Source organism: Protopterus annectens, chromosome 4.part1 (genome assembly GCF_019279795.1).
Source record: "Protopterus annectens isolate FY-2018-M chromosome 4.part1, PAN1.0, whole genome shotgun sequence".
NCBI classification, from domain to species: domain Eukaryota; kingdom Metazoa; phylum Chordata; order Ceratodontiformes; family Protopteridae; genus Protopterus; species Protopterus annectens.
In genome coordinates this window covers 190,925,481-190,950,099 of record NC_056734.1, presented here as the reverse complement: position 1 = coordinate 190,950,099, position 24,619 = coordinate 190,925,481, and the positions used below count along the sequence as shown (strand labels likewise).

At 38.1% G+C, this 24,619-nt stretch overlaps 1 protein-coding gene across 1 annotated transcript in view; it reads right to left on the bottom strand.

Annotated features, from left to right (window-relative positions):
* The window catches only part of PDGFRB (platelet derived growth factor receptor beta), a 743,049-nt gene that overhangs the window by 282,195 nt on the left and 436,235 nt on the right, over positions 1-24,619 (bottom strand). The window contains exon 14 of the mRNA XM_044070754.1: positions 5,479-5,632. Within this exon, the coding sequence (XP_043926689.1) occupies positions 5,479-5,632 (154 nt within the window). The remainder of the gene's footprint in view (positions 1-5,478; positions 5,633-24,619) is intronic.

Here is a 24,619-nt window from a genome sequence, read left to right as displayed (position 1 = left end):
AATCCTTCCACCACACTTGGGCCTTTTTTAGCTGCATCTGGATACGCTTTATTGTTTTTATACTGTTCAGTATCACGTGCAATCTTACGCTGTTTGAGAGTAACATTTTTAGATACAAATTTATCAACATCATACAAAACTTTTTTTATATTTGTCATTATATGGTTTAAATAACGCATCATTTACAATACTATTATTCAGTTTATTCATTTCATCCTGCAATTCTTTGAGTTTAATGTCATTATTTTTAACTATAATGTCCATAATTTCGAAACCTGCTTTATCTAAAACAGCAATTAACTCACTGTAAGCTGAAGTCCCACTATATATTCCCATTGGGAGTTTCCACAGTCGCAAACCTTTGGGCACTTGTTTTAAGTCCAAAGATTTTTTCAAAAATGAATTGTCCAACTGTAAAGATCTATATTTATAACACAGTTTCTCAAACGAAGATAATCGCTGGTTCCACATTGGTACTTCTACCGATCTATCAGGCATTTGCCCCAGGTTATATTCCGGCACTCCGAACCATGTAGTGAAGTCTCCTCTGCTTGCCCTTCCATTACCATGTTCTCTAGCATTCACACCAGGTGCATTGTCCAAATTAATAGGTGAATGCATCATGAAGAGCTCTGCCTCTGTGTCAGACACTGTAGGTTCACTAAGAACCGTAGCATGAACCCTATCGTTAGCCAACATTGTAGTCTATGTGTTGATTGAGTCTAGAACCTGAGTCAAAAGGCCTTCCATTACAAGTTTTTTACAGTCCGTATGTATAAACAACACTCGGATTTGAGTATCAAGTTGCCCTTCTCAATGGCTATTATAAATCAAAGTTAGTTTTGTGGTAGGTGCAACAACGGCCGAATAGTTCACAAAGATACTTCCACAGACAAATGTGTATAAAGCTGCCCTTCTCAATAGCTGTTATAAATCAAAGTTGGTTTTATGGTAGGTGCAGCAACGGCCGAATAGTTCACAGAAATACTTGCACCGACAAACGTGTAAAAAATAATAACTCCACAGCAACCCAATGGTAAATCATAACCAGCACAGTTTAAAAACAAACGTACTGTAGCTAGTAGTCAATTGACTCCAAACATTTAGAAAAAAATAAAAGCAATTACCGAAACCAGTGCAATTAACCATTTATTGCAATCCGAAATACTTGCAATTCAAACAACTAAGCGCTTTTGCCAAGTAATCCAAAGGCATCTTCAGAGTTGTCTAAACATTCTTCCCAAACAGGTTAAATAATAAAAAATGCTGTTTGTAATTACACAAGCACCTACCCACTCTTTTTGGTGCTCAAACTTTTAAAAAGACAGTACATTTATCAAAAAACTATTGTTCTTAAAAGATACTCCAGAATTTAAACATTGTATCAAAATACTTCCTGATCATAAATTTCATTAAACTACATACTAAATCTATTTACATTTTAAAAATACTTTCTACATAATTTTTTTAAAATAAATACTGAAAATTAGACATGTCAAACTATTTGAATATAGAAGCCCTCTATATTATTGTTCCACTTTTCTAGTCACACACTGCTGCTGGTTCACTCAATAGATAAATAACACAGTGTGGCTAGAAGTTCAGTGACTCATTTGGATCTGTTTTGGCTTTAATGAGCTTCTCTGTCATTGGCATTACAACTGTATCAATATAAGATCAGAAATCAGAGTTTTCAGGTAAACTGGGACAGTGGAACAAAAATTAAAACACACACTGAAATCCATGTAATGCTAAATGTGGAGTGATTGAGGTGAATACAGGATTAAGCTCATTAGGCACTCAAGGCTATAATCTTCTACATTAACACTGCTCAAACAAGATTACTGGAGTAAACTAAAATATTCATATTGTAATTTTACCTGAATATACTAAACTGCTTAGTCCTCTCAACACAAGATCCCATAATAGTGTATAGCTCTACCAAGGCCATAACTCAAACCCCTAAAACTCACTCACAGTTCGTAACCTAAGTCCTCACTCACTTACCCTAAAATTCCAACCCTCTATTTAAAACTAAATTTCTTGTTTGCTCCCTAACCCTAAAATTCTCCTCCTACTTCATAAATCTAATATGCCTTTACTGCTCCTAAATCGTAAACCTCCCCCTCCCTAGACCTAATCCCCTTCTGTCTGCCCTAATTTATGCTTCCATCTCTACTCCCTCCCCACAGCTGCCTCACTTACTACATTCAGACTCAATTAACATGTTTTGGTAAGGTGTATTGCTACTTGCTTTATGTTGAAATCTGAGTGTGAGAGGCAGCTGACATGGACTACAAGTTGCGCAAGTCCTTCGCTTCGAGACTGTGGTCTTCGAGAACATGTAGTAGAATATATATATATATATATATATATATATATATGTGTGTGTGTGTGTGTGTGTGTGTGTGTGTGTGTGTGTGTGTCTGTGTGTATATCTACATATACATATATATATACACACACACACACACACACATACATACAGAGAGAGAGAGAGAGATACATTTTAGGCCTGCAAAAGGAACAGATTCAGCACTGTTTGAAATTACTGAATATGGTCTAATCTGAATCTTGGCAAGTTTTGTTGCATCTTCTTTTCCTTATTTGACCAAAACCTCTGATACAGTCACTGTGATGTTATAGTCCTCTTTTAAAGTTGCTGGTTCAGATCCCTGTGTGCACAGAATGGTTTCCCTATTTGAAAGGAAGATGTCACACCATCAGACTAGATAGCTTCCTAACCCATCTTCTCGGTATGCCGCTTTGTGTCTCAGGAGGCATTGTACTCAGAATGCTTTACTCAGTAATACAGAGCTGCACTTTGGAAATATCAAGCAGGTACAGCAGTACAACATGCAGTCAATTTAACAGTGCTTTTCATGGATGTATTTCTCCTTCAACTCAGTGAATACCTGCAGCAAATCTTTGACACACTACAAACACGGTTACAATCTGATATTCACCTTGACACAGCAGTAAAACCAAGCCCATATTTTTCCACCTCTAAGAATTTCAGAGATGTTAACTCAAAGAATCGGTCCTCTGTCCCCTGATGGTGGTTTTAATTGTATCCTTTCTTTAAAATTCTATTATACAGGAAGCATATTCGACCAAACTCTTAGGGCTAATTCTTGAATCTTCATAACCAACTCAGATGCCGTAAGCATGGAAATGCTTTGATATCCAAACACATCAGAAGCTGTGTCATCTACATAAAGCCTAGCCTTTGTTTCACCTTACGCTACAATACTGGCAGGTAATGTGCGTTTTCCTTCTCAAATCCTTGACCTGCTCTTGTTCTCATCAATCATTAAATCGCTCACTTTCACAAGCCAGGTCTGCTGCTAAAATCTTTCTCAAACCCATCCATAGGTTCATAGATTCATAGATTGGTACTTGGCTATCAGCCCTAGGGCCTATACAATCCTAGCCATAACAATTCTCTGGCTATTTCTTCCCACAGTATTTACTTTTCTGGACCCCTGTCTAGCAGGGCGACTGACATGATCCCCAGGGTGAATTTCCTATCTCTCATCCAATCATCAAGGTTCCTTTTGAAGAGGGCCAAGGAGGCACTCTGCTTGACATGTATGGGAAGTCTTGAAATTCTATCAATAAATGTATCTAAAACCTACAAGCAAGCTACTCTATGCCTCTATATGCTACTTAGTTTCCAATGCTCATAACTGACACAAACAAACTGGTCAAACTTATATTATACATACACATAAATGTAAAAGTTGTATTGGTGATGCTTGTTATCCAGTATATTAGCAGAAATGGAAAAAGCTTCCTTCATTTTTAGGAAAATTCTGAGAAATAAGATCTTGCTTAAACTGTAAAGAGCTATTTTTATTAAGAGTGGTGGTATGAATATGACAAACTTGAAGTGAATGGTATATGGTATTTATCAAACACAAAATCCCTAATAATACAGCCTTAAAACGTTTATGATACTCTTTTCTTTAATTTTATTCATTTGGTTAACTGAACTGTTTCACCTGACGTTTTCGAGACATGAGCTGGGCCAGAAAGGCAAGTGTAAATGTGACATATTAAAACATATTAGCAAAGGTAGTCAATCTTCATATTTTTGGTATATGGTAGGAAACCGGAATATCTATAGGCAACTTACATTGACACAATGAGACCATATAGTTACCACATAAAAAGTGGCTGGAAGTCGGGACTGAACCTGGACCTTGGAGTTATGAGGCATAAATGTTAATCATTGAGCCACTGTGCTTATGTACATTAAAAAATTAATTGTCTATGCACGCTGATTATCACAGAGATGTTTTAAAAACACTGCTGCTTTTTTACCTTATGCTATGACATTTCTTCGGAGTGTAGGCATTCAAAAATGTTTTCCTCATCTAAAAAACAAGGTTCCCGCTTCATGTTAGAGGACCATAACTGTGATCCCTCAGAAATACAAGAATTTACGTACGAGTACAGGGAAATGCATACTAACTCAATCTGCTGTATTCCCTCTTCCCTGAGTTACAGTGGTCTAAGTTTAATGTGCATATAAGAGGACTATGGTATATGGGGGCTTATTGTGCAAAAAAAAAAAAAAATGATTTAAATGTTTTACAGTGACTTTTCAAATTCAATATGACTTGTGTTAAATCACACAAAGTTTTGTATTTTCGGGCTTTGCATTTTCAAGTCTCAAACTTCTGAAAGGGCACTTATAAAGCAAGATCTCAACCTCTTTTCAGATGTGCTCACCAACAATCTTGGCAATTATGAGTATAATTAAAATGGAAATCAGAAACCCATAGAGGGAACATTCCCAAACCAGATATAAATTATTGCCTTAAAAAAAAGAAAAGAAACGAGTTCAGCACACTAAAAACCTTTAACATCCAAAAGAAGAGCTCAAATCACCAAGGAGGGAAGTTTTGGTTGTTGATCTTCCCTTCTTAGTGATTTGAGCTCTTCTTTTGGATCTTAACAAAAAAAAAAAAAAAGGCAGATTTGAATCATGTGATTTTAGAATTAAGGTGCCTTCAGCTCTCCAGCATCAGAGCTCTTACAACAAAAAGTATGTAGTGGCTTTGTGTAATAATGTAAGGAAAAACAAATCAGTGGACTACCTTTTCTCACATGAACATTTCTGAAATCTTACCAGCTAAATGAGAAGCAATATGCCCAATACATTTTCTAAACAAAACTGAACTACAGGGCTATCTCCCATTTACCACATTTCTGTGTTTTGGATAAGAACAAACAGGATAAGACAGAAGTGGCATATCAGACAGTTATAAGCATGTACCCTTACCTCTATGCTTGAATACATGTAGGACACAAGGGTCTTTTGATCAGTGCCCTACAGTGAAATCATCAACTCAGTATATGTAGATATATATATATATATATATATATATATATATATATATATATATCTACATAAAAAACATGCACTTAGCTAAAACGTGAAACACTGACTACAAGCAATAAGTACAATACCCATTTTTCAGACCATCTTCAGATATTTTTCTGTACATCTCAGACTCCTTCCTAGTTTTTTCAGCATAATACTGGAGGAATGTATGCTTATTTCTGTGAAGATAATCTACCAGGTCTCCATAGCGACAGTATTCAGTGATGATATATATTGGACCTGTGGGAAAAATAACATTTTTCAAAATCCTGACAAAGTTACATGTTCTTTTTTCTAATGTTAATATTATCATCTGCAATATACATGGTTCTTATTTTTATTCTTAAATGTATGTATGGTACAATACAAATGCAACTCAACTGTCTGGCAAGATACATACAAGTATCTATAAGAAATAGCGCAGCAAAAAAGTGACAATATGACTTTTATAGATGATTGGAAAGACATTCAAGTGAAATGAATACTGGATCCTAGACATTTATGAGCAGAAATGTAAAAGGTATAGTTCTTTTCAAAAAAAAGTAAAATTACAGTAAAAATGTCCTCAAGATTGTTGTTCTTCATCTCTTTTCTTTAAAGCTAGAACTGTACATTACTTTGTATTTAATCTATTAATATCATACTGAAATAAATGGGTTTCTTGTTAAAAAAGATACTTGTATAATATGTATTTAAATAGTTAAAACAAGCTACCTCTTGGATTGCTACTTTCAAAGCCATTTGCTTTTAAGGAAACACACTTATAAGACATTCAGTCACATACATATTGTTATTACTAATTGCTATTCTATGATTTTAATAACTCATGTCTTAACAATAATGGCTGTACGAAAACAAAAGGAAAACTGTAAACTGGAAGCTCACTTTATTTGACAAAGACAAAGAAATAGTTAATATGAACGATAACTAAACTAGAAGTAAACAGATTCTCTTCTATGGAAATTAATGTTCTTGGTTTGAACCAAAAACCCATTCAACCTACCCTTCTAATTCTCTTTCCACTCTCTTACACTCACTTATGCTAGTTTGTAATTACCTTCATTGTGAAGACCACTATATATATATATATATATATATATATATATATATATATATATATATATATATATGTATATGGATTCACTTCAGAAGCTCGAAATACTGAAATATCAAATTTCAGTATTTCGAGCCCAGAAAGTGGAATCCTGAGAACAGCGAGTTCAGAAGCACGAAATATCGGAGGTTTTGAATTTCACTCTTCTGAACTTTCACTGTGGTTATGTATTCAGTTAAGTGCGTGTGTGTGTTAAGGATTTTGGGTAGGGGCTGTGGTGTATGTCAGTGGGTTTTGTTGTTGTGATGTGTGTGTGTGTGTGTGTGTGTGGAGAATGCAGCTTGTGTGGTGGTGTTTTGAGTGCGTTTGTATGCAGTGCGACCTCAGAGTGAGAATATTTAAGTAGGGGTGTGTGGGGAGAATGGTGTGTGTGTGTGTGTGTATACTAGTACCGCGAAATTCAAAATATCCGGTGTGCAAGATTTTGAATTTCGCAGTTTTGAGTTTTCGTGGTTTTGTGGATTCAACTTTCTGGGCTTGAAGTATTGAAATTCGATATTTCAGTATTTCGAGCTTCTGAAGTGAATCCATATATATATATATATATATATATATATATATATATATATATATATATATATATATATATATATATATACATATATATATATATATATATATATATATATATACACACACACATATATATATATATATATAACACACACACATATATATCATCACATTAATGCTTTATATATGGGTTGTTTATAGATTATTAAAATATCTAAATTACAATGGTCAAAAGAAAAAAGAGCATCTGTTTTAATTTCATCTCCTTTATTATCATATAGCAGTTTGTATCCATTCGAATTAGAAGTTATGCACTTACCATAACTTGGCATCTGTGTTGTACATTTTAATTCTTTCTCACTGATGGGTTACAGATCCAACCCTCTGATCCGACTTGGCCACATTCTCAACACTTGGACCCTGGTCTCGAGCTCCTCCCTTTCTCCATAATGTACCACACCATTCCCAACTCCTCAGATTGCATCTGCTACCTTACCACCCACTGGACTGTAGAGAGAACAGATGGAAAAAAGGACTGAGGCTCAAACTTGGAATGTGACTGTTCCAAAACTCATCCAAAGATCCTTCCAGGAGTAACAAGGCCAGGGGATGGCTGGGAGGGAAGGTGAAGAAAAATGAAAACGGACAACACAGATGCCAAGTTATAGTAAGTACACAACTTCTAAATCTTATGTCCTTTTATTCTTACTCACTGATGGGTCAGAGTTCCCAGCTACGTAACTCTTGAGAGGCCCTTGAGGAAAAATATGCCGGAGCACTGTCGAAGAAAAGGAAGCCCTGCTTCTGGAAACAATGTCTAATTTGTAATGTGCAAAAAAGGTAAGAATCTTTGACCAAGTGGCAGCAGCAATCAGTATTCCATCTGGCCACAGTAATTTTGGAAACTGCTTGACTTAAGTGGTTAGGGGAAAAAGCTGCAAACAGCTGATCACTCTTCCTGTACTGTTTTGTTCTATGAAGATGAAAACATAGTCATCTATGAACATCAAGAAGATGTAGCATAGATTTACCTTTATTAGCAAAATTCAGAAAGAAAACAGGAACTGTACTGATTGATTAATGTTAGATGCAGTGGCCACTTTAGGCATAAAGGAAGGGTTAGCTCGAAGAGATACCCTATCTTTATGAAAAATTATGTAAGGAGGCCTAGCTGACAAGTGTTCATAAATTCGTTTTGCTAAAGTAATAGTGACCATAAAGATTGTTTTCCAAAAAAGAAGCTTCATGTCACAAGTGTTTAGTGATTTAAAGGGTTTCTGAGACAAGCCCTGGAGGACCACCGTGAGGTCTCAAGGGGGAGTAGGATCTTTTATGAAGGACTAAGGAGGAAGATTCCTTTCATAAAAGCTTTACATAACATGGAAGTTGACAGAGACAGAGATTAATTTCCAGCATGAAAATTGAATATTGCAGCTAACTGAAGTTTAATGGTGGGAAAAACTAGTTCCTTCTTTGAAAAGACTACTGAGGAATAGAAAGATGGCTGAAGTAGGAGCCGAAAAGGGTCAATGTTTTCTTTAGAAGCCCATACGGAAAATCTTTTCTATTTGGCTTCTGGGAAGCCAAAATAATGTTACGGACTGGGGAAGTCAGTCTGGAATGTCTTACTATCACTGAAATTGCAGAAAGCATGCAGTCAGCTTGAAGGCGTGGAAACTTAGATGCTGGAATTCTGAGGGGTGAGATAGGAGGTCCTGATTGGGCTCCACTATCCATGCAGGATATTTGAGGTGAGACCAGAGAAAGGGGGAACCACACCTATTGAGGCCAAAAAGTGGCAATGAGTATAACTGAGCTTTTCAGCCTGCTTGCTTTCCGTAGGAACTTTGGGATCAAAGGAAGAGGAGGATAAGCATAGAGGAGTCCTGGGGGCCAGTTGTGAATCAGAGCATCCCTTGGTGACTCCCACGCAAGGGGGATCAGAGTGAAGTACTTGCTGTGCTTGTTGTTGAAGGGGAAGGCAAACAGGTCACAGCAAGTTTAGCCCCAAAATCATGTTTGCTACTGATTGATTCATAGACCACTGATGAGGAATTAGAATGGACCTGCTGAGTCTGTCTGCCAGAGTGTTAGTTTTCCCTGGTATTTGCACTGCACTTAGAAAGTGGCCTGAAGAGATAGCCCATTCTCAGACTCTCATGGCTTCTTTGCACAATGGACAGGAATGGGTTCCTCCTTGTTTGTTGATGTACCAGACTACTGACAAATTGTCTGTATGGATAGCAATCATCCCCAGAGGGGAATGTTCTGAAAGGCTTGCGATGTTACAAGGACTGCTCCCATCTTGAGGACATCGATATGAAGCTTGGTCCCCAAGGAGGACCATGTGCCTTTGCACCACCTTTCCACTGTAATGCTCCACCACTCCAAATGGGAAGCATCCGGGGTCACTGTGGCTGTGGGGGGGGGGGGTGGTAAGAGAGAATGGCCTTCCCAACAACAGGTCATCTGACTGTGTCTACCATTGAATATGACATCTGCAAATTGGAGGGAGTTTGACTAGAACAGATAGAGGCTTATAAAGAACAGATCACTGTACCGCCAAGGTCCATTGGAGGATTTGCATAAAGAAATCTTGCTAGTGGGACTAGAATAGCAGCTGCTGACATTTATCCAAGACCTTGTAACACTAATCTTGCAGGAGGGGATGGAAGAGACAGTAAATCCCAACACCTGATTTCTCAGAGCTATGATGCAGTGAAGAGGTAATGAAGCCACTTGATTCATAGTATCCAGTTGAGTTCCTATGAATTCTAGGTTCTGTACAAGAGTCAAGTTGGATCTGGCAAGATTTATAGTGATGCCTAGGGAGTTGGATATCTGAAACAAGTAATCCTTGGCATGTAGAAGTTGATACCTTGTTGGGGTGATGAGGAGCCAATCATCTAGATAGGGAAACACCTGGAATCCTTTGAGCTTCAGGTGAGCTGCTACGACTGCCATGCATTTGGTGAACAACCACTGGTGAGTCCAAAGGGCAATGCTCTGAAGTGGTAGTGATTGGCTATCAGCCGAAAGCCCAGGTGTCTCCTGGAACACCTGTCTATTTTGATGTGATAGTACACATCCTGGAGATCTCTAAAGCACATCCAATCATCCTTGTGCAGAAGAGGCAGGATGGACTGGACTGTAATCATTCTCAGAATGGACTTCTTTATATAAAGATTCAGATTGCTTAGATCAAGAATTTGTCTTAGGCCTTTTGTTTTCTTTAGCACCAGAAAGAAGCAGTACAAGTTCCGAATCCTATTTGTTCGGTCGGGACCTTTTGGATGACTTGTTTTTTGTAGCAGCCTTTGAACTTCCTGAGCTGCATACTTCCTCTGACTGGGTGGAACGTCAGGGAATTTCCTCCATGGTTTCAGAGATGGAAAGGAAAATGGAATGCAATAACCTCTGGATATTATACTTAGCACCCAAAAACTATTTGTAAGATTATTCCAGGCATCCAGCTGCAGGGAAATATGCCCCTGACTGCCTCCAGAGATGGTCAGTCAGGCAGCACTTCAGAATTGCTGATAGGGCCTCTCAGAGAAAGAGTCTCTGAAGCCCTGGTTCTGCGGACCCCTCTACCATTGAAACCTCATCCTCTGCCTCTGGGGGAGGTATCCCCATGTGGATCCTGAAAAGACCTGAGGTTAATGAAACCAAATGTTCTTCCCTCCTCTCTATTATCTGGAAAAGTTCCTCTGAGGAGTAGAAAACTTGATTCCCACAACATATAGGGTCTTTCTTTCTTGCTCACTTTAGGAAAGCATTTCTTTCACTGATGGCCCAAACAAGGAGGAGCCATTGAAGGGGGGCATTAACAAAAGCCATCTTAAAAGGTTCTGCAAAGTCACATAGCCTCATCCAGGCATGTCTCCTTATGGTTATGCCTGAGCTAGCTGCTCGTGAAATACCGTCCACGTATGGGAGACTGACTTCATGGAGGAATTGGCAATGGATGATAGAGTGGCCATTTGGGGAGAGACCTTTTTGATGTCCTCTGCCAAGATGGTCTCAGCAACAGAATTTGAGAGCTAAATGATCAAATCTCTTTGCAAGTGGGTAATGTGTGCCAAATAGTTTAATGACCTCAAACATGGCTGAGGCATAGATGCACTTTCCAGATATGCATTGCTCTGGACTCCCTGTTCAGTGGATGGACAGAAGAACTCTGGTTGGCTAGTTCCTTTTTTTGTGGCTGCTGACATAACAATGGCATCAACTGTGACATCCTTGCAGCAATGTGTTCTGTCCGCTACTGGGACTAGGAATCTATCCAGATGCATGGGAATGGCTCAGTGTCCGGCTCCTTCCAGGCCCTGCATGAAACTAGGTCAATAAGTTTGTTCACAGAGTGGGGGGGGGGTCAGCCAGGACATAGATGGGCCCGTCTCAAAAGCCTCCATGAACACAGACTCTACAGAAGGACTGGGCTGGGCAAATCAGCCACCTTTCTGTCTAAGGATTTCCAGGATGTCTCAGAAGGAGACATCATCAGGTGGCGATCGACAGTAATCAGCGTCTTCAGTGAGAGACTTCACTGGGGAGTCTGTGTGCCTTCTTTTGCACATCTTCTTACATGGAGGTCCTCTGTGGGGTGTTCAGGAAAGGTGTCAGAAGAAGAGGGGAATTCCTCAGGAGGAAGAGCATAAAGGTTTCCCAGGTTAGGCTGACCTGGAGCAGGAATGATGGGCTCAGTGCTTGGACCTGATGAAGGAGGAAAGGGAGGATCTGAGATGTGAGAAGACAAATCGCTTTGTAAGCAATAAGATCCTTTCTGCAACTTGGAAAGCCAATGAACCCAGATAAACCCCTAGCCAAGGCAGCCGAGGGGGAAAGGATAGGGCCAACCCTGGATCCACAGCATCCAGAAAGAATCGGACCCGAGCTGTTGAGGGTTGAAGCACCAAGAGGAAGGGATGAATCCCTCAGAATCAGAGCTGACCTCAACCCCCCAGACCTGACGCAGACATCTCAGATCAGAGACCTACTCTGATCCTATGAAATCAGAGCAGGACTGATCAGGAAAATAGTTGGAGTTGAGGATGGAGGCTTCCTCGGATCTGATGCTGACTCTCTCAGGTATCCTGGAGCTCTAAAACCAAGGGTCGGGTCGGAGAAAGGGTCTGAATGGTCTGGGCTGGTGCACTCTTCTTGGGCTCATCAGAGCCACTCATTTTTGGGGGGGGGGGGTTTGAGCCCTAGGAGAAAAGGAAGAGGTGGGTAGCAAACCTTTAAAAATCTATTTTTTTTTATCAGATACGACCCACTGATTAAAGGAGGCAGAGATTTCACATCCTGACTTTAGATGTTTAAGACCAAGGCAATAGATGTACTTCTTATGGGCACTGGATTGAGGGATCTTGTGCCCAGAAGAAGTGCATCTTTTAAAACCCAACGGTTTCTCCTACATAATTAACACATGCATGCAGGTTAACCCAAGAAACAGCGACAAAAATACCAAAAAAAAATAAAAATAGCGCTATTCAACAATAATATAGCCAAATACTACTAAGCAACAACTAAATAGCTACTAGTACAGAAACTTTTTTTTTTAAATATTTATAAAGGAAATACACTAAGTGCAAAGCACTTAGGAGGCAAAAGGTAAAGACAAACACATGAAAATAAACGAACATCCGAACACCTGTGGAAACTAAGAGTAGTGAAAGGAGGAAGGAGAGACTACATAAAAAGACTATAATATCACACTTGAAAATTGTAAGGAAAAAACATTCTCATCCTCGACACCAGAGATCTGCATCTTGGTGGCAAACGAGACCTGAAGAGATGGGGATGGAGTGGTGCATTGTTGGTAGAGGAAGGAGCTTGAGATTCGGGTCTAGGTCTTGAAAATGTGGCGGAGTTGGATCCAAGGGTTGGAACGTAACCCATCACCAAGGAAGAATTATTTATTTATTTATTTATTGCAGTTGGTTTACCAGGATAGTCCACTGGGCCGTAAAAAACCCGTTTTCAATGGGAGGGGGAAAAAAGCCAAAAAGCAAAAATATACATGAAAACAGTACAATATAAGGTACAAGTAATAGTAGGATAGTTATATAAAAGAGAGAAATTAAAAAATAAAAAAAAAAAATAAAAAAATACAAATATTAATACAGATTGAGAAGAACATACATACAACACAGCAAATAAAAAAGCAATACACATTTTTGAGAGGAATCATTTCACACTGAAAGTCATAGTAAAGGATGTTGCATAGTAGGGGAAAAAAAAACTAAAGCTTGTCTAGTCCATATATTTTTAAAATATAAGAAGAGTAAGAGAAGAAGAAGGAGGGAGACAGAGTTAGAGAAGACAGGGGAGGTTATGTAGGGGGGCATTGTGACTGTGATGTGTGTGATGTTAGATGTGAGGTGAAGATGTGAAAGGTGGAGTGTGGTGGGGTGGTGTGGATGGGGTGGTCCAGGTTCCAGTGTGGAGATAGCTAGAAAGATAGATAGTTTTGTGGGGGGGTTTGTTTATTTTCTAGTAGGTTTTTTATTTTTTTGAGTAGGATCTATTGATAAGGTGCATTTTAAAGGCTGATGAAGGGAGGGATGGAAGGGAGGAGGATGAGAATAATGCACAGAGGAGGGGTTGTTAGTTGGGTGTAGTTTGCTAGAGTTAGCCTAGCCATTGAAGTTTCTGGAGGGAGGAACAATGATGGGTGGGAGAGGAGGAACATTGGGCTTAATGGAGGACTTTATATCATCAAAGCAAGAATTTTGTTTTTTAGCTAGGAATTAAAGAAAGTTTTGAAAGATAGAAGGAGGATAAGGAAGGAAGTAGAGGTGGGATTAGGAGTGATTAGAGTGAGGAGTGTGGCAGGGATTGGGTGTTTAATGTAGATGGGTTTTTAGTTGTTTTTTGATGTAGTTTTTAAGTGTTTTGTTGGTTGTTTACCCTCAGTAACTTGTGTGTAGTCTGTGAAGTTTGGTCTTGGAAGCATTGAGAGCTGATGATTTACTTAGCATCATTGCTCAGTGGGTAGAGAATCTTGAGTTGTTTTTTTTTTATAGCTAGATAGAAGTGGCAGAAGAGATGATTGTTGAATCATCATCTGCATATTGGATGTGTTAGAGAGTGATAGATTTGTTGTAAAATTGTTTATAAATATATTAAAGAAGGGACCCCAGTATGGGAGCCTTGTGGGAACTCCTGTAGGAATACTAAAAGAAAGAGGTTTCTTTTTTCCATTTTACTGCTTGGTTTCTGTTAGAGAGAGAGATAAGAAGTTCAAGGAGGAGGGAGAGAGATAGATTAAGTTCAGAGCAAGCAGGCTAAAGGCTATGTGATATAGGCTTATAGTATCAAAGGCTTTGGAGTAGTAACAAGTAGTAGCATTGGAAATTGAATGTCAAGGAAGGTTTTATGGCAACAATTTGGAGGGGAGGGAGGAGGTGCTGAGAGGGTGTCTGTCAGGAGTTATGTGGTGTTTGTTGTGTAGAGTTATAAGGGAGAGAAGGAGGACAGGAGGGTTGATTGGACACATTTTACAGGATCTTAGAGATGGAGAGAGAGGACATGGGGGGAGAGCTATTATATATGAAAAGGAAAACATCAGATTCTACGTTTAATCTTTAGGTTCATAATTAGTTACCAGATATGCAGTCAGTGAGACTCTTGAGGAGATTAAAGCAACTTCTCAAAAGTCTCAGAGCACTGTCTGGTTAAACAACCTGCTCAGTGGAATATAATTGGCGAAGAAAGCTGAAGGAATTAAACCTTGGACTGCAAGAAATAACTCGTCAAAAGTGCATAGTTTCAGTCCACTGCACTAACTTGCCAGACTTCCATGTCTCCAGCACTCACATTATTAGCTTTCTCAAGACTGTTCCAATATTCTACAGCAGTCACTGTAATGCATGATAAATTTCAGTTACATTGCATTAAAAACCTAATCTGAATGCTTAAAACATATACATTCTTGTTTATACTAATATGTACTGACAAGAGTGTACAGCTTAAAATGTTTTAATTTCATTTCCCTTTTTTATCATATATTATTGTATCGGTTTAAACATGTATTCAATCTTCAGACACATAGGTAATTATCAGATGTCCCTCAGAGTTTACATTAGGAAATGCAAGACAAACTATGAACTTAGGGTTGCAACTAATTCAAATGACAACATTAATATCTTCTTCAGTTTTATTAAGAAGCTTAAAAGTAACAATCAGTTACTGAATTTGTCTCTAATAATACCTTGCTAATATTACTAAGGACAAATTCTCTTCTAACTTCACCCCACCTACCCTCTTCATCCATTGTCCTCATTCCTGGTCACACCTTCCCGCTTGATATTATTTTTGATCAAGTTATTTTGGCATTTAGCACTTTAAAAGTGCCAGTTCCATGGGTGCTGACATTACCATTATCCCTGGATGTTTGCTGAAGTGTCAAGTCCAACCTGGCAAAATCTGTCCATTACATGTGCAACCCTGGTTCCCCCCACTTGTTAAGTCCACCAGATGTGGACAGCAGTTGTTGTGAAGCTATTGTATGTAGGTGAACTTCTCTACTCGTGCTAGGAATTACAGGCCTATTATTCTCACTAGTATTAAGTACGAGGCTATGGAACATATTATAGCCCAACCAACAATGATACAGTCAACCTTATATTTATTTCTATGTATACATGTTTTTGTCTGGGCCAGAGCATTGATTCTACCAGATCATTTTCAGGCTCAGCACAGGACTACATCAAATTTTCAATTAGATCAAAAATAACACATGGATGTCAAAGTATAATATCCCTCTGCCTACACCAGTTTGATTTTGTAAAAAGCACTTCCTGCCTGCTCTACCAGGTTGTGTTTTGTTAAAAGGGTTACTGCGGCCACTGATGAGGGGCAGACAGACCACACTGCCCATCTGAAACTTGCCAAGGCCTTCAACAGTATACCTCAAGCAGGCAATACTGACAATCTTTCTAACTTAACATTAAACAATACATATTACATTGGATAGGTAACTGACTCAGTGACAGAACACATACCATTATGGCTGGGGGTGTTTGCTCTACACAGAAATGCATACTCAGCAGTGCTACACATGGCTCTGTCCTCATTCCCCTTTCTCTTTGGTATATACTTGCTTGGTACAAAAGCTGACATCAATGTAATACAGCTGTCAAAGTTTGTTACTGATTACAGACTGGGGGAAGTTATCAAATCCCATTCTTATACTCAAATTCTCCAGAAAGGGCTAGACCAAACAAATGTTTGTTATGTTAATCATGGGTTTCCCTTCCACGGCAAGAAATGCTGCTTTACTTGCACTTATATATGTATAGACAGAACTTGGATACCTTCATTTATAACAGACTCCTTTGACAACATGTCTCTGGAGGTTAGAAATCCCTTCTGCCTTTCACATCTTATCCTTCTTGGTATCACCTTAAGATTCACAGACCTTACAGTCCCACTTCATTCCTCATTTATTTTTAGCTCCATCACTGAATATAATGCCCCTTTGGTATGTACCTCACAAAGCACTTAAACCAGCTTGAGAGACGACATCATTTCCTCACAAAAAAAAAAAAAAACAATGGTCTCAGTATCCTTAGCCACTCTGACACACTAAAAGTTCTGTCTCTACTCAGTGCCATAGAGACTCATCACTCTTTTCACCTAAACTAAACCAGTAGTAAAGCAAAAATCTGATCTAGAGGCCTAAACATGCACTAATGCAAACACCAAAAAGAATGATAGATTCTGAACTCAATATATTTTCCATTTAAGAAATAGGCTTATCTTACACACCTAGCTGAAAACTTTCTAGTAACCTTTAAAATCAGTCTGGAAGGGAGGTCACAATTTTTCACCTGGGATATGTGGGGAAAATCACCTTATTGCCCAATGTATCAAAGCTTTATCTGCATCCAAACTAGCCGACAAAAAATGATTTTTTTTTATCTTTTGAGTCCTTCTGAATCATCACTATTCCATTAATGTTATTAAATGCTTGTCTCCCTTCCACAAAACTACACTGATCCATATCTATCAACTTTGGCAACATTTTGCCATTCTTTCCTCTAATACAGACAAAACACTCTAATTTTAGAATCACAACTGATCTACATGAGGCAGGTCTGCAGTTCCTAACTTTCCATTAGTGACACTACCACTACTGCCTCCTTCAATGATAATAGAATCCCTCCCTTTCAAAACATTACTAAACAATGTATTCCAAATTTAACAGCCTCTTTCCTCCTAACTTCAAATGTACATGGGAATTCCATCTATTCCTTTAGATTTCCCTGTTGCTTGGTGATTTATTTGTTCTTTCTCTATTATGACTGCTAATTGCTATGTTTCCAGTTGATCATACTTTGGAGTATCAAATCTTTCCAGAAATGCATCCAAATGTGTCTCCTGCTGATTTCCCTACTCCTATACCCGGAGACAGAGACTGAATTTGCTTAGCAGCTGGTGATCTGCATCACATTTATACCCAGATCTTGTTTTTATTTTTTTGACCTCCTTCGGCCTCTATCATCGGCCAGTTTTCCAGTGCTCCACTCCCACAATGGGTCAAATCAGCCATCATCCTATCCCCATACTTACTCTGGTATTGGAATGACCAGTTATGGATTTTAGGGTCATCCTGGGGGCTCAGCCATCTCTGTGTACAATTGGTGATATATTTTTTTAATTATTATATGCCTTACCCACTTTCCCTTTCTCCAAACCCCATGTTTGTTGGTCACGTCTGAGGGTAACTATCCTCTATGGATGACTCCTTCCCTTAGGGAGCATAACCGATGACTGCCCTCTTCCCAGGATGGGCATGGCCACCTCCTTCTGCCACTCTGTCAGTCACCTGAGCCATTAATCAAACACGCGATGGCTGGGCATTAGTTAGGGTTTTACACATCTACACCACTGGAGTGACCAGATTTAGTTTTACAACATTTTCCCTCACTGGGGTGTTGCAATTTGGAATAACTTTATCAGCACAGAATCACATTTTTGTGACTACAATAGCATTAACTTTATAAATAAAATAGAATTAACTTTATCTGCATGAATGAAAGGCTTGGCAATCTACTTCTCCATTCTGCAGTGAAAACTCCATGGATAGATATTGACTTTAAAGTACGACATCATGCTGGAAGATTTGCTTCTCAGACTGGAATGCAAGCATCAGACTACTGGAAACAGCAGAATAACATTCAGAGTCCCTTTCCTAATAATCTCTTAAAAAATTAAAACTACAATGAAGACAGTAAACTATTATTTTACTATGCTACAAGGTATTACTTAGTAAAATTCACAAAATGAGTTATTAGCCATTCAAATATAAAATTCACATATAAATGAAAAATGCAGAAATTCTAATTATTTAAAACCAGTAAGGAAGATATCCCTCTTTTCTAATTCTCCACAGTATTATACATGGGAACTGACCTTTTCTACTGTTGTTCACAGAATCAGATCCTTATTTGGGTTTGGTACATCATGTGCTTTAGATTCTGATAAACTGGTATTTTCTTTGCAGTAAGATTTAGCCCTGGCTTGACAGCACACAGACCCCAAAAATGTTCCTCTACTACTATTTCTCATCTCTACAACATGCTATATATGTAATATGTCAAAACAAAATGCTTTCATGAGCCTGGCTCATGCTAGATTTATGTTAAGACCCCAGTGCCAAAGACATTGCACTGAACAACTTTGTTGAAATAATGCAAGTAAAATACAAACATTAGTTTTAACAAAAGTGCATTTGATGAGGACAAGCTCCGCTATGCCCCACCACCTATGAAAATAAGGTTGCTCAACTTCAGTAATAAGATTATATGGTCTTCCCTCCAAAGTTTAGCTATCCTGAATTTAGTACCATTGCAGGCTTCGATGTTACTGTACTCAGTTTTTTCCCCATGAGTTAATAGTATGCAGAATAAAATGCTGCCAAATATGTTTATTTATTATTTGTTCACTGGGTTACTCCCAATAGGTTAGTGGCCTCTTTTCAAGGCAGACCAGAGGTGATTATCTGTGTGTGTGTGTGTGTGTGTGTGTGTGTGTGTGTATGTATGTATATATATATATATATATATATATATATATATATATATATATATATATACATGTGTGTGTGTGTGTGTGTATAGATACGCACACACACACACTGGGGGAAATCTGTTTCAGGTGCAGACACGGCACAGAGAAATCAGGAGGCAGATGGAGAGGTGGGAGAACTGGAGAAGAAAGCAAATGCTAAGACCAGTGAATGTGTACAGGATTCTGAGAAGATGTTTCTAAGAAATCTGTTTGATGAAGATGAGTCAGTAAACGATGGATGTATAATTACAACCCTCCAAAGAGTCGGGTTGCGGGATGATTTACTTAAAGAAATGATGATACAGAGTGAGACGTATTAATACAAAAGGATGATGCAGAGACAATCCTGAAGAATAGTAGTGAGATGGAAAAGAGAACATTTGTAGACACAGGAAAAGAAGGCAGAAATGGAGTATCAGAAAATAAGGCAGAAGGAAATGAAAAATGGTAGTATGTGGTATGGATTCAAAGTAAAGAAGACAATGAAATGGACAGATGTGAAGTGTGGGACAATTTAAAAGGTACTTTGGGTGTTAAAGCACATCAGGTCTTGACTGTTTCTGTTGATTTCTCCATATGGATGTAGCCCCCACTCTCCTACCCTACCCCCATTCTCACCCACCCCCACTTCAATTACATTTATTCTATCCTATCCCTCCCTTTCCTGTCTGATTCCACCACTCATAACCCACTTCCTGCCACTCAACTCCTCCTCCACTCATTCTAAAACTACTCTCAATTACAAAAATGCAACATATATTCTTTACATATGCTGTCCTACCTCATGCATCACTAAAACTCTTCCTACCTCTCATTCCTTTACCATGTCCCCATCTCTCTTCAATTTCTCCATAAACTGCTTTAATAAACTAACCTTAGTTCAGAACTATCTTCTCTCCTGTAAATCCAAATATAAATTATACAACCTACACTTATTGCTAACGCCTCTGACATTTTTCTTCAGTAACTTACTCCTCTCTGGAGGCATCCACCCTAATCCTGGCCCCCTACCCTCCCCATAGTCACATACCCCACAAGCCTTCCTCTACCTCCCCCACTCCTCCTCATGCAGACCATCCCCATCCCCACAATCATCACACTCCATAACGCAAACACCTAGCTATATATTCTTTAAATATTCAAAGTCTCACTAACAAAATCACTGAACTACACATCTGGTTAGCCCACACCTCTCCTCTCATTCTAACTTTATCTGAAACTTGGTTAAAACCCCACATCACAAACAATGAAATACTCTCACCTGGCTATAATATCTACCACTGTGATAAGATTCCCCAAAAAAGGGAATGGCATCACTATCATTTACTCTGATGCCCTCAATCTCTCACCTATCAACATTCCAATCCCTGACTTCCTCCCAGCTGAACTAATCATCCTTAACTGCTACATTAACCCACATGAAAAATTTGCCATTGCTTCCATATATATCCCCCTGGTAATAATATCCCAACCCTAGAAAACATCCTGGCCTAGTTTTCTCACAACATACACTATGAAACCCTCATTCTTGGAGATGTCTACATTGACTGGTCCAAACTTACAACTGACTCTCCACAAAGTAGTATCAACTTACAGGGATTCCATCAACTGATTACATCCCCCCACCTGCCTGCACAAAATCTCTTCTTCCAGCTCAACTACTGACTAGATCCTCACTAACTTTCTCCAACCTCTACCACAACCCAACTATCCTGCCATGACTCCTTATGCGACTATCTTCCTACCCCCATCCTAAGGCACTCTGCTCAACTACCCAAATCTCACTTTTATAGAGACTATCGAAAACTCACTAACTTTATCATCACCCAATTTAACTCCATGCTGTCTAGTACTGACTGTTATCCTCAGGCAGATTCCCCTTGATAATGCAGTGATTAAATTTAATAGCATTTTCTTAGACACTCTCAACTCCCTTGCCACCTCCAGGAAAATTAGAATTAAATGTAATTATACTCCTTAGCTTTCTAAGGATACTAGGTATCTTATGTGCAAATGAGATAGTGCTTGGAAAGTCTGGGTTAAAACAAAAGAATTACCCCTGCTACAAAATTATAAAGAACTGTGAAATCTTGTCAGAAAACAATCCAATAAAGTCCTACTACAACTCTCCCCAAATCAACTGCAAATCCAACCCATGTAAATTCTGGTCTACCCTTAAAATCCTCTGTCCAGGTTGTCCTTCCATCCCCTCTCCTTCCCAAATAATACTCCTCTTGAAACTGCTACACTCCTCAATAAAATCTTCACTGACACTGTTCAAAAACTCATCCTACCTACATTCAAACATATCTACTCCCCCCACCTGTTCTACCCCGCTCAAAAAAAACTCTTCTCCTTTCAACCTGTACCTACTTTCTACATTGTCACTTCTACTGAAGCTTAAACCCTACTCTCCCTTCACAGATGATCGCCCTCCTATCTTCCTCAAACTAGCTGCTGAATCCATAGCCTATCCTGTATAATAGATCCATTCAAGAAGCTGCAGTGCCTTCCATTTGGAAATTCTTCATCATCCCCTTGCACAAAGGGGGGAACTCTACTGACCCATCTAAATATAGACCTATCACCACCCTTTCCCCCTCTCTCTGAAATACTTGAAAATACATACATGCACTTCTTCTCAACTTCCTCCTCCAAGAAAACCTTATTTCTCCCACTCAACATGGTTTCCAGCCAAACCATAGTATAGCCACTGCCCTCCTATCTTTTACTCACACTGTTGCTGAAGCCCGTGACAATAACCAACTCATATCCTGTCTCTTCCTTGACCTCTCCAAAGCTTTCAACACCATATCTCACCTCTTCCTCCCATCTAAACTAGCTAATCTCAGTCTATCTGCTACCTCCCTGACCTTGCTCTAACTACCTCTCTTACAGGCAACAATTTGTCAGAAGCTGTCTTCCTGCTCACCCTCCATTCCAGTTCCATGAGGTGTTCCCCAAGGTTCCATCTTAGGTCCCCTTCCTGTTTAACATCTTCACTAATGAACTTCACACAGCCTGCAAACAATCTGCTCTAACTCAATATGCAGACGAATCTCATCTCTTTCTCCAGTAATATCTCTGAACTCCGTACTCTAACCCAAGACAAGTTTCTAACCATTGAAAACTGGCTGTCCAACAATCTACTCATCCTAACCCCCCCCCCAAAAAAAAAACTCTTGCTTGGAATAAAATCCCTACACATTAATTTCCATTACTCAACCATTACTCTTTAAAAAAAGAACTTAAACTTCATTTACTTAACACCAAGACCTGCCCCTGTCAGGACCCCCACCTAACTCCAGCACACTCTTGTATTTCACTCTCACAATATCTAAACATGTATCAACATGTATATGAACTAGTCTCTCCCCATCACTAGCTATCCTTCTTGGGGTTTATCTTGGTCAACCAGACCGCTTATTACTGACAGTCCAACTTGCTGTATTCTGTATATATTGTACATGGCTACTTGTTTGTTATGATGTGCATGTAACTTACAATATTTTTCTTGATGTTCTGTAGTTTTAATTGTACTATCCTGGAGTGTGAATTTTTATTTGCTGTGAGCTGTCTGTAACTGGAGCTTTCTCCTCGGGTGTCCACTGAAAACGGGCTCCTGGCCCAGGTGGACTAACCCAGTTAACAAATGTCAATGCATAAATAAATAAATAAATGAAGTAAAAACATTTATTCTTAATAACAAAGAGACATTTTGTAACATTATATTTGACACTGTTATTTCAATGGAAAATAATTTTCTTGCAGAATATGAAAAAATGGAAGACTGTGAACCACGGAATCTTTATGTGATAAAAGCATTTAACAGGGAAGCAAAAAAAGAAAGACCATGTACAATTTCAAACAGAGGTAAAAATACATAATTTGAAAGAACATTTGAAAACTTTATGTAAAGAAATACTGGACATTGCAAAAGTTTATAGCAAATGGCTGGGACTATAACAATCTGTTAAAAATACAAAGGGAAAAGTTATACATATACCAAGCATGACAAATGTGAAGGGCAATAGGGGTGTCATAAAATACTAAGGACAACCCAAAAATGTTTTCGGAGGAAAGAAGGACATTTGATAAGGAACTCTGACAAAATAAAATGTTATATCTGTGGAGAAATGCATTATGATGCAAAAATGTGAATTGAAATATTAAAAATGTAACAAAACTGGGCATTTCTGGATGGATTGCAAAAATGAAAATAAGAGCAAGAAAGAGAAGAAAATGAACAAAGACAATAAATTTTAGAAGTAGTAGAAAAATTAGATGAGAAAAAAATAGAAAGGACACAGAAGAAGGTTCTGCAACAAGCAATGCTGAAGACATAAATTGGGAGGTAGTATAATATTGAAAAAAGAATTCTATTGGTAAAAAGGGTAAAAGTAAAAAGAAATTTTAAATGGATAAGTACAAAAGAAAAAGGAAATTGATGAAAAGTAATATATACAGCTAATGATTGGGTGCTGGTATGATGGTTAAGGTGTTTGACTCACAGGCACAAGGTACAGTGTTTGAGTGTCACCTTTGGAAGGAAAACTGGATAGGCGGAGAATGGCCTATTAAGAAAGTTAGCCTAGTAATTAGCTATGAACGTATGAAACCATGACTCTAAGGAAAAACGAAAGATAATTTTACAGTCTTTTCTGTAAATGTGAATAGTATTAAGAATACAGTAAAAAGAATAGGGATTTTGTAGTAGTGTAATACACGTGACAAAGATGTAATTACATTAGAAAATGCACAATTTCCAACAGAGAGAGACTACAAGCACAAAAACTATGTGGAGGAAAGATAATCTAGAATTTGGAAAATGAGAGATGTTCTGGAATAGCCATATTCTGTAGAAATACAGTAATGATATTAGATGTAATTTTAGTAAAAATAGGAAGATTAACCATCGTACATTTAAAATGGAAAGACCAAGTATACAGAATTATAATATTATATGCTTATACTAATTGTAAAGAAAGGGAAAGCTTATTTCATCAGATTTAGACTATGCAGTGATAAATATGAATTAATTGTAATTTAAGAGGCAACCATGAAAAGAAAGGAAATGATATAAGAAAAATGTTAGAAGTTATAATATGTATATAAAAATAGACATATAGAAGAAAAAGGATAAATGAGAAGTCATGAAATGAAGAAGGAAAGAGATTAGTAACGGTTATGGAAATATCATTACTATGAGAACATTTCATAAAAATTGGTCATTGTGGTGGATGATATTTAAGGAAAAATATAAAAATGTTTTTTAAAGTAGCAATATGGTGTGAAAAGCAGAGAAGGAAAATATAAAAGAACATACAATGATGCATTGGAAGATTATAACAATGATAAACAGTACTTTAACAAAAAAAATAATCAAATGAAAGAAATCAAGAAAAAATATAATTGTTAAATAAGAAAAGATATTTTCATGAGGAAAAAAAAAGAGTAGTAGTACTGAGCTACTTAAGCAGATCAGTAAAAGAAGAGGGTAATTAATGACAGAAACAAAA